The sequence below is a fragment of the Papaver somniferum genome, chromosome 1, assembly GCF_003573695.1.
Source record: "Papaver somniferum cultivar HN1 chromosome 1, ASM357369v1, whole genome shotgun sequence".
NCBI classification, from domain to species: domain Eukaryota; kingdom Viridiplantae; phylum Streptophyta; class Magnoliopsida; order Ranunculales; family Papaveraceae; genus Papaver; species Papaver somniferum.
The window spans coordinates 235047239-235059115 of record NC_039358.1 but is presented as its reverse complement, the minus strand read 5'-3'; the positions used below and the strand labels follow the sequence as shown (position 1 = coordinate 235059115).

The 11877-nt window shown below is 36.3% G+C and overlaps 1 protein-coding gene and 1 non-coding gene across 2 annotated transcripts; both read left to right on the top strand.

Moving 5' to 3' along the window:
- The first annotated feature begins 1052 nt into the window (after nucleotides 1–1052).
- On the top strand, nucleotides 1053–1126 carry TRNAI-AAU. The gene has a single exon. It is a non-coding gene; the product is annotated as a tRNA-Ile (tRNA).
- Nucleotides 1127–1211: 85 nt separating this feature from the next.
- LOC113319608 (outer envelope pore protein 37, chloroplastic-like) lies at nucleotides 1212–4807 on the top strand. Its single transcript, XM_026567855.1, has 6 exons — nucleotides 1212–1715; nucleotides 3047–3136; nucleotides 3246–3422; nucleotides 3862–3956; nucleotides 4191–4311; nucleotides 4495–4807. The coding sequence occupies exons 1-6, from the start codon at nucleotides 1311–1313 to the stop codon at nucleotides 4624–4626; spliced, it is 1020 nt and encodes a 339-aa protein (XP_026423640.1). The 5' UTR covers nucleotides 1212–1310; the 3' UTR covers nucleotides 4627–4807.
- The last annotated feature ends 7070 nt before the right edge of the window (nucleotides 4808–11877 follow it).

Here is an 11877-nt window from a genome sequence, read left to right as displayed (position 1 = left end):
TTATAGTCAAAACGAAACTCAAACGCAAACGCAAAAACTAAATTAGGCTAAATTTGTTTGTGAGTGTGAGATCTTCAGTTCATTTTGCTTCTATAAGCTACATAAACAATTTAATCAATTTGCTTTAAGACGTTGGAGTGAACTAAAATAACAGTGAAAGAATGGGTGGTTGTTATCGAGTGGTCGAGTTCCATACCGAGTTTCGAGATTTCCACAATAACCAATTACCCAAGAACAAGTAGCATCGAGATTTCCACAATAACCAATTACCCAAGAACAAGTAGCATGGCCGCGTGTTCAAGAGTTTAAGAAAGGTTGTTCACAATGTCGCAAACGTGATCCTTAGCTGCGTTATAAGTAGCATCGGTTTGGCTGCCAGTGAAATAAGTGTTCTTTTTCTTTTCTTTTCTTATGGATGTAATGAAATAAGAAACGGTTATTTAGTTTAATATCCTTCTCATATTTTAGTTAGGTAGAACATGAACCAAAGAAGGTAACATGATCTGCAAAAGAAAAAGTTCAAGATACTTTCATTTTCATATATCAGATCTAGATGGGTTGTGCCCAAAATCACTTGTGGGAAAAATATTGTATCGCACCCAAAATCAATGCACGACTCAAAACTTACATTTTAGTTGTATCTCCACTGGTGATCTAAAAATGTCCATATGACATAAAATGTAACTGATGATCCAAAAACCAACATTGCAATCCTTCTCCAACCGTACTAAAGCTTATCTCATGAGTAAAATATAACAAGCAACTGAAAATAAGCCTATATAGCCTGTAGGCTAACACCATGACCAAACGTGTGACTCAAAGTTCCCCAAAAATTGCCTCCTAAGACGTGACCCAAAATCTGCTACCTAAAATTGCGCAGAATTTAAAACGTTGCCTAAGATATTCCAACATTGCCAAAAGGGGTTCTGGTAGAAACTGAGTTGATCGAAGTCTATAAAATGTACCCCGCCTCCTGGTAGATATCCTTGGTCCTGGAAACTGAGTCACAAGAACGCCTACATTATATATTGTATTCAATTTTAAATAATTCGGGCCCATTAGCTCAGCTGGTTAGAGCGTCGTGCTAATAACGCGAAGGTCGCAGGTTCGAGACCTGCATGGGCCACTTTGCTTTTTTTTTTTTTTTTTCCTTTCTGTCTCCAGTATATCTCTCTACCAAACATCACTATTTTCCACCTCAATAATTCCGCCTCATTTTTCACAACACACAAAAAATCCAAAAACCAAATCTCTTCTCTTTTCACTCTCTCACTCAGAAGAGAGAGAGAACACAGAACCAAACCCTAACCATGGTAGATTCAACACCAACAACAACAACCCCTAATCCTCCTCAAACAACCATAACCATCCCTTCATCACCATCACCTGTAGTAGTTGTTGACTCCAAAACCCCTAAATGTTCAATTACCAATTCATCCTTTTCATTCCCAAGACCAGCTATTAGAGTAACCTCAGAGTTTGATAGTGATAGTTTATCATTCTTTAATAAAGTTTCTTGTAAGGTTTTTGATAACCTTGCTAAATTCAAACTTTCTTTCTCCAACAGTAAGAATGGTGAAATCTCTGATCCTCAAATTGGGTTTGTTTCAAAATACTTGTCTCTGCAATATGATGTTGAAGAGAAGAATGCTTTTGTTAAGAGTAATTTTAATGTTGGGGAGAAGTTGAGTTTTAGAGCTTCTCAGGATGTTAAGGTTTGTGTGCTTTGCCTTTTTCCTGTATCTGTATTTTTGATGAAATTGGTGTGAGTTTTTGTTGAAATTTTAGGTGATTTGATTGTTTTGTGTTGAGAAATTGGGAATTTGAATGTGGGTTGTTGTTAATTTGTGAATAAATTGAGTTTTTGCTTTTTCTGGAAGTATCAGGAATGAGTAGTTTAGGTCATGTCAGAAAAATGCCCAATTCTGCTGAGAATGACTTGGTTCTAAGTGTACATTGTATGTTGTAAATCTAAATTCCCTGCGGTGTTAATGAATTGTTTCATTTTTTTTTATCTGAGTTGCCAATGTGGAGACTGCGATAGTAACTTGATTGTTAGTGATTATTCCTCGATGGTGACTGGTCTTTTTATTTGAATTGTGGGATGCTTACTGTTTCTAGGAAACTATGTTATTGCGTCGAAAGTTCATGATTAAATATACTGTTGACTATTTGGTTGGGTTGCATTCTATTGGGATAATGATTTCAATTCGTCTGCTAAGACAAGTTATATTCCAGAAATATCAAGTTGGGGAGCCTAAATCGTTTTGTATAAGATGTTCGACGACATCTTTTTGTTTGTCATGTACGCTTGATGATAACAAATCTGTTATCTCTTGTATTAACTTCGGTAGTACCTATCTATTCAGGTATCATCATAGGAAGGTGCGTGTTTCTTGTGGTACAAATATACGTGTTATTGTCTCTATTATGGCTTTACTCAAGAGTCTAATCTTGCTAGTACTTGTGCTTGAATTGTTCTTAATTTATTGCGACCAATTCGATCATCAATATAGTTTTATAGGAACCATGTAAAGCTATTTAAAAAGCTAAAAAGCTATCCTGATATGGTTGATTGTTATTCATATTTTAGTGTCCACATAGATATACCACCTACGGCACCCAAGTAATGTAGATCGTTGTGATACAAGACAGAATATTGAATTGAAAACCCAGAAAGGTGTTACACGAGATCTATCCCACCCATCTTAAGGTTATCCTCTTTGTATCGTACTATTATCTATTATTTGTAGGTTTGGATATGTGAAGAAAATGCAACAATTAAGTCCTGTAATTGAGGTAAAGGTGTTTCGTCACTCAGTGCTCGAGAAAGACAATGAAAATGTAGTTGTGAACACGAGTGGGGACTTAATTACCAACTCTGGAATAAACTGCACGTGATCTGAACGCTTTCATAACCATGTTTAGTGCTGCGTTAAGTGTGAAATATTTGTTTATGTCACTGTTTAATGCAAGTAGCTGTAATCAATACTCTGCTCATCTGTTTCCTTTAGTTATTTTAGCTTCTTTCGTTATTCTTTCGTAGGCACAACAAGGAGAGGTGGCCATGGTTGCAAGTCTTCCGGATCCTTCCTATAAACTCGAATTATCATCTGCTGTTCCATCTGTTGGTTTGGTGAGTGAACCTGTTATTATATGCTTCTTGTTATCTTTGACATATCAGCGCCTCTGTCTTTATTTCAAGTTGCAAGCTTGTTTATTCATTTTTACTATTTGGACTGCAGCCAAGGGCAACCTTTAGATTTCCTGCCGGTGAAGTTTCCTTGGAGGAAAGAGAAGAAGAGGCCGAGGAACTCAAGAAAGTGCTGTCAGTTAGTGGGATTGTGAAAGGACAGTTTCTGAATGGAATTTGCACTGCACAGTACCAGGATGATGATGTGAATCTTAGGTACTCATACAAGGTAATTTTCTGTTAGTTTTCCTGTAAAGCTGCCTGTTTTCTATAGTTATTAGTATTAGCTAGATATAAAGTTTCATTTCTTATCTATCGTTTCATTCTGAATTAGATTCTTAGATAAGTTCCGAAGGACCTTTGCGAGAAAAAACAACGGATGTTTTTGAGACATTGTGTTTACCTATTTCCTTGTAAATTCACTCCAGCACCCAAAACTTTTCTGAGTCCACCAATCTTGGCTGTGGGTAACTTTTCTAAAAAGGAAAAAATGGTTGACAGCTATTCGTGGTGGATCCATCAGAACTTTTGTATTGTGAACCCAGTGAAGGTGTGAATCATTAACTGAACCATGAGGGTTTAGCTCTTTGGTTCATTCCGTATCCTTATGAAGCCTTAACTCTTCTATTTATGAGGTATATTTATTTGAGTTTTTGAATAAATGGCAGGATGAGCAAGTTTCATTCATCCCAAGAATATCCCTGCCCTCAAATGCCGTGGCCTTTGCATTCAAGAGACGGTTTAGTCCTTCAGACAAGTTGAGGTGAGAATTTTTCCTTGTAGAACTCTTTCTCGAACACAATCAGAAAGATAAGGCACTGTCTCTGTAAAGTGCTTCATACATCTCTGACTTGCTACTAGCTCTGTGTAAGATGTGGGGAGTCTGCGCTTTTCTTTCTCTCCATCACATCAAACAACCACTTTACACAGATACTCCCAACTCTATTATTTTAGTGGTATTTATTCAGTTACTTTGCTAACTTGATTGCATGAACAGCTACCTGTACAACTTCGATTCGAGTGAATGGAGCGCTGTTTACAAGCACACTGTTGGGAAGGACCTCAAACTGAAAGCTGGTTATGATTCAGCTGTGCGACTTGGCTGGGCATCTGTTTGGGTGAATATCCCGGACTCTTATTTCTCAGTTCTCACCTACCTTATTCCAAACTGCTAGCAAATAGTAAACTATGATTGTTTTAGGTTCTGTTGGTCAACAGTGAACTGCTGTTATTCATGTTAGGTTGCTCAAAACTAATGATTGATCCTCAGAAGCTTGATCATTTTGATTGTCTTATTTCAGGTTGGAGACGAAGAAGGTACAGCAAAGACTGCCCCAATGAAGATGAAAATGCAGTTCATGCTCCAGGTCCCTCAAGATGACATAAAATCGACTGCATTGATTTTCAGGGTCAAGAAAAGATGGGATATTTGAGTAGATCTAAAGTTTCTATCGCATGATGTATGTTTATACATGGATACAAAAACAACATGCAGCTTCTTGTTTAATAATTCGTTCTCAACTAAAGTAGATTTTGTGTTTCTTGCTCTAATAGTGTTCCCTCAAATGGGTTGGAGAGTTGGATAAACAAGCTAAATTTACTGTTTCTCTCTAACAGTGTCTTGTTTTACAATGATTACTCTCATGAAAAGAAAAAAGGAAAAGAATGAACTTGACTAGTAGTAATGAACTTCTAAATACCATCAATGAATACCATTAACAATTGAAACAACTAAAGGAACCAACTAATAGAGTAGCAATTGTTGCGGATATGTTGCGATCCCTATCATCAATCTTCTTCCTCTAATTCGTCTCATACTCTTATCTTCATATCTCTATTTCATAATCAGTGAAAAGTAGGGTTTCTATTCAATTGTTCAATTGAGGGGATTTGTTTCTATACATACAATTGTTCAATTTAGGGGTTCTATTCAATTGTTCAATTCAGGGTTTCATTTCAATTTCAATTGTTCAGTTTTGGGTTCCTACTCAATTGTTCAATTGAAAGTTTTTGTTCAAATTCAATGGTTCAATTTAGGTCAGTCATGTCACGAAGCCAATGAGCCTCTAATCATGTTGGTATCTCAGTTTCAAGCGATCCATCAAGTTCGGCGGCATCACACTTACAAGAACTAGAAGCAAGTATCATGTTGGTATCTCTGTGAGTCGTCCCAAAGGAGAAGCAGAAGATCCACTTGTAGCTGAAGCACAAAAGAAATCATGCATAACAATGTCAGATGTATGGATTGAATTGTTACCACAAAGATTGGATCAGATAGGAAGAAGGTGGTTGAAATTATAAGGGAATGCAAGCATTTTAGAAAGAAAATTGAAGCAGCAAGTGCACAAGGAACTAGCCGCTTGAGATCCCATCTAAATACATTCAACAAGAAACCGGAGAATTAGCCTGGACAAAGAAAGATAACTGCAATCAAAACACATAATACACAATCTAAGATAGCTAATTGGAAATATACCTAATGCTACTAGATTACTTGTTGCTAAGATGATTGCTAAGCATGATTATACAATCAATATGGTTGAGCATCCATATTTTAGAGAGTTTGTTCTGAATCCTTCAGCCAAGTATTACAATAGGAATACAACTAAGGAAGATATCATGAAATTGTATGCCGAGTTCAAAGTGAAATTACAAGAACAACTTAACTTAATTTCATCTAAATGTAGTTTAACAACATATATATATATGTGTGTGTGTGTGGACTTGTAAATATACAAAAGATGGTTATTGTTGTGTGACAATGCATTATATATATGAAGAATATGGAAACTGATTAAGAAAACAATAGCATACATTTTAGTGTCATCACCACATACTGGAGAAGTTCTGTAGATTTTGTGAAAGCAGTAGCTCTAGATTCGAATATAAATACTAAGTTTTTTCCTCAATTGCTGACAATGCTAGAACCGATGATATTATGATGGAAAATCTGACGATTTGACTTGGAAGTAAGGATTGTCTAGTTCTTGAGTGTGATTTGTTGAAAATGAGGTGTAACAATCTTATACTGCATTTAGTTGTATTATGTGGGATGAAAGTAGTTCCTGCATTTATAGAAAGTATTAGAGAGTGTGTGAAATATTTCAAGTCAAGTCAGGCTAGAAAAGAGAGGTTTGCAAATGCTATAACATAAGTTAAGAATCCTGCAAGGTCTGGTTGTTTAGATGTGGACAAAAGATGGAACTCAACCTTTAAGATGCTTAAGAATGAAATTTATTTGAGACAAGGAGTTGTTAGGTTAGTCGAATTAGATTCTGATTTCACAATACTACCAAGTTAAAAGGAGTGGCAACAGGGAATACAAGTTTGTGGATATTTGGAAATATTTGATGTGATTTCAAATAAATTTGAAGGGATTAAGTACCCAAAGCAAATATGTATTATAATGGGGTATGTCAGATTAATAAGAGTATTAAGCAATGGGAATCTAGTCCTTATGTATATTAGAGAAATGGGATTGAAATGATAGTTATTGAATTTTGTATAAGTACGAGAGTGGTTTTACATCCTAGGTATAAGGCTAGATAGATTGAGTTTTTTTATAAGAAATTACATGGTGTGCAGAACTATTGTACTCGTTATATCAAATCTCAAATAACATTGAATGCAATTTTTTCTTCATATTAATGTGAAAGAAACTCAACAACTCCAAATTATTTTGGAAATTCAGCTGGTGTAATGAGTTCAGATGGAATTGATAATTGTACAATAACTAGATGTGAATTTGAGTATGATTAGTTTATGATGGAAAACAATGAGATTGAGGTTCAAAATTCAGAGTTGGATAAATAATTAGGAGAACCAATGCTTAATAAATACAAACCCAAAGAAGAATTTATGTTTGATATATTGAGTGGGTAAAATAATCATGCTCCTAAGTACCCAACTCTTGCAATGACTGTGAGAGATGTGTTGGTTGTTTTAGTGACGAGTGTAGCACCAGAATCCACGTTAAGCGCTGGTGGTAGAGTTCTTTCAACACACATAAGTTCATTAGCTCCATAAGTTGTTCAAGCATATTTCTTTGCTTATGTTATTGGTTGCCAGATCTCAATGATAATGCTAGTATTGTCTAGTAACTTTCCTTTTCATATTTCTTGCACTGCCAACTAACACATTTCACTTTCTTTGAAATGCATATGCACAAATACTTTGAATTTTGCATGTATAAGGACTAAGGAAGGAGGAAAGCATCTTCCGGCTGCTTACAAGTTATGAAAACTCACATTTAAGTCCAACAATCCAACTTTTTTTGAATTTCTTTGTGTTTTCTTTTGCAAGAACATGTAACTAAGAAATTTTGAACATTTGTATGTGTTTACTTTGTGTTTGATATGGATTTTAAACTAAAAACTGAATATTTTAAGTTGAATTTGGAACTGAAAAAATGGTTTTTCTGTTTTCTGTCAGATACCGGAAACTATCAAAATATTATCCGATATCTGATAACTTAAACGTTATGGAATTGGTATTGAATTTCAGATTTCCGTCGGAATTTATTGATATTGGATATCCGATAACTATTATCGTAATGGAAGCGGCTGAGCCACTATCTATTACGATAAGTTCCTTTACCATCCCTAGGTAGGGGAGAGACATTGCATACTTATTAAAGGAACCCACAGTATTCACATCTTGTTGCGTCATACTTGATTTAGAATGATTCTTTTATAATTTAGGCCTGAGAAAAACGCTCGAATCTGCGAGTTTCACTCGACCTAATCTGTATTTCGACAGATGGACACCTGATTCGTCAATTAGAAGACTGGATGTAGATGCATCTATAAAACTCTATTTTAGTGTGATAGATTTCAGTGAGACATCCAAAGTCCATTGGACACCCGCCCACTCACTGGTTGGGCCCGGGAAAGCGTATAAAATTGAAGTGAAATGAAACGCGGGCCTACAGTAATACCGCAAGTGCACGGTCGTCAGTTGTAGCTCGTGCAAGTACGGGTCGATCCACAGAGACTGGGTGTGTTTGGAGTTCTCTAGCTATTTTGGGCTCTAATTTGCTATTGGGCTATGAATAATCAATGGGCTTTTGAGTGCTAATGGGTTATGAATACCCTTGGAATGAGTTGGGCTTTCAGTGGTTTTGATGGGCTGAACTTGGGTTCAGTTGGTTTCTGATGTGAATTGAACTGGGCTTCAGTTTGTACAAACAATGGACAGTGGGGTTAGAGAGTTTTTGGTCAAGAAGAAAAGAAGTGACCATGAGAGACAGGTAACAGTGAGCAACAATGGCTCTGGGCCAAAACAGCAAAGATAGAGGAAGAAGGCAGTGAGGCAATAATACAAAGGCAGTTAGCCTAAGGCAAAGACAATGAAGAAAATTAAACAAGACAATGACTAAACAGCAAAGAACTAAACAACAATGCACTAAACAAAGCAGTGACAAAAGATTGTGAAAGTGATGAAGATAGTAGTGAAATAATGAGGCAATGGATGATAAAACAATAAACACAAGGTAATAGTGAAGTAAATGTGACAGTACAATGAAACTACAAGAACAATGGAAGTAAACCAAGGCCTAAGCCAAGGTCAGGGGAGATGGTGAATGTGAAATGGTGAAGGTGAGCCTAGGCATACTACTAGAGTGGGAAGAGAACTAGTTTGCTCACAGTCACTAGTGAGCACTAGTTTCTCCCCACTGCTCAATCAACACAATGCTCTAAGGCTTCTAGCCTAACATTCCATCACTTCTTGACAGTGAATTGAACCTAACATTTGAGAAGCTAACAGTTGACAAAACAAGAGAGCCTAGGCATACAACTAGAGTGGGAAGAGAACCAGTTTGCTCACAGTCACTAGTGAGCACTAGTTTCTCCCCACTGCTCAATCAATACAATGCCTCAAAGCTAAACTTCTACCACTAACAGTGAACAAAACATGAATTTAAACACAATAACATAACATGGGAAGCACATAACAGTGGATAAACTTAGAACAATTGAGGAACTAAACATTAACATCACATAGTATTAAACATAAAACATCACAGTGAACATAAATGGAACAGCACAAAAAAATTGGAGAGACTGGCTAATCCAGCTCTCCCAAAATCAGACCAAATGACACTGGTTATTCCAGCATAACTTCACATCACACCCACAGTCCCCTTTTTATAGTTATAATCAATTCCCCCAAGACAGGACCAAAACAGTCCCCATTAGGGTTTGGTGAAAATCAAAATTAAATCACAATAATCCTACCTAATGTTGATAACAACCCTAATAGACTAACCCATACCTCAATTTAACATTCAATTGATTTCCCCCAAAAAATTCCCAAATCAGAAAAATTAGGGTTTTAGAAATTAAAATTAGAAATTTACCTAATCTCTGACTCCAATCAAACTTCAACCCATGCTTAGGATTAGTCTTCTCTTGCTTCCCATACCTCCAATTGCTCTCCTAACTCACCTAATTTACCAATTTTTCACACGTTAGGGTTTTGAGAAAAACGTGTATAAAAATGGGAAATTAGGTGGCTAGATAGGTTGTAATGATGGTAGTGGAGATGGGTTATGGTGTTTGGTTGATTTGAGAGGAGATGGTGGTGGTTGAGGTGGTGGTTGAGCGGGGCAGGGTAAGGTGGCGGACATGGCAGGAGCAGAGCTCGACTGCTCGAAGGAGGAAGATGAGAATTTGGGTAAGGTGCGTTTGGCTGAAGGGTATAGGTGTTCGATACTTGGGTGTTAGGCGGGATATCAAAGTTCGATGTTGGCGAATCTGAGTCACTAGATGCGAAGCTGGTAGGTGAATCGGATGGCTACCCCTGAAGAGTCTGGTAGCGACCGTCGGATGTCTTGATACAACGAAGTTAACGGCGAAGATCGAGGTTAGGTGCTGTAGTGTTTAGCGGAAGTATCTAATTTTGATGCACAGGCATAGGAGCGACCGTTGGATTCAAATACAATCTAATCTGAAGGCTTGGAATTTAAGCGCTGTGGTGTTTGGCAGAGACTTCAGATTTTGATGCTCTATGAATGAGCGACCGTAGGATGATGAGTTGGATCCAATCTAACGGTTGAGAATGGAGGCGGGTAAGGATATAGAAAATGGGTTTGGGTAAGGGTTTTGGGCCTTGGATATGCCAAGCCCATATCTTCTTTAAGAACAATTCTTCCTTCTTGAGCCCATTCCTAGCTTTTTGGACGTGCGCTCCATTCTTTGCGGCTTCCTTGCGTAATTTCTTCCGGCTTTTCACCACTCTTCAGCTCTTTTCCGCTCAGCAAGTCATCCAGACTTTATTTATTACCTAAAAATGCAAAATTAAGTAAGAAAAATATTTATTCTTGAAAACAATGAAAATACAGAATATGGGATAAAATGTAGAATTACTGCACAAAAGATGAGTTAAATGCCAACAAAAAGGGATAAATATATACAATATTAGGCACTCATCACTCACTAATAAATGCCAAATTCAAAGTCGTAGCTCTTTTGATCTCTATTATCAAGTTGTTTGTTCGGGAATTTTAGGCAAATAAGTGTTGTAATTAAACTTTGATTCGCAATAAATGTAAAATAAACTTATTTCCGAAGGTATTTACTACCTTTAGGCAACTTTCCTAGTTTATCAAAACTCTTAAAATAAACTTCTAGACTATGTGGAAATTAATAATTTATACTAATATATCACCAGGGAAACACCTATATACTATAATAAAAAAAAGGTCTTTTTGGTAAGAGCCCCCTAAATTACCAAGTTACCCTCATCTGAAATACCCGGCTCTATCAAAATGTGTAAGTTCGTTAAAAAGAAAGGGTAAAACGGTAAATCAGGATTTCAATATATCTTTTCTCTCGATTCTTCGTCTCTAAAGGACCCAATATCAACCGCAACCTCTTCTCTTTCTTCTACCTCACTTTTCCACTGGACCACCATTGCCTGACTTCATTAACACCATCAAAATTATCACCACCGCAATTACCGAGCACAAAAGTAAACCCCTTCTCTTTCTCGCATAATATCAAATCATGAAACAGTTGAAATTTGACTAGAGTTATTTGAGGATACTACAGGTCCAATTTGCGTCATATTGACTTTACATCTCAATCAAAATTTTTTGTTTCTCAATAGATATGAAAGCTCACTTGTTAAATTTGACCCAGAACATGCTCATTGATGATTGTTTCACAAACATTGGTAAGAACTAAGAACTACTTAAATATTATTTGATGGGTTCTATTCCACACCCTAATTCAAAGGTGGGTTAAATTTTACTTAGCTAGTTCTTCAAAAATGGTGTATGTTTTTTTCTTTATTATTTGATTCTTATGGTATTAACGGTATAAATTGGATGAGAATTTAGTCAAGTTTATGGTTCTAATTCTGTGAACATTGGATGTTTGCGTAAATGCCTATGAAAATATTATTGTTTACTGAATTCCGTTTTACGTATGAATCCCTAAATTTGAGAAGAATGGTTGTTTTTGAGTGATTGTTTAATTTAGTCATAATTTTTTTTGGCATCATTTCAGTCTTACAGTATATTTGAGATTCTGGAGTTTGTTTCGCTACCTTATCTTATCTCAGTTTTTTACTAAATAATGAATATTTTTGGTTAATTGTTGTTCACATGTAAAAGTTGTTAACGAAATAGTAAGAGAGAAGCTTACCATGGAATATAGAAATACTTGTTATTTCCGGTGGTC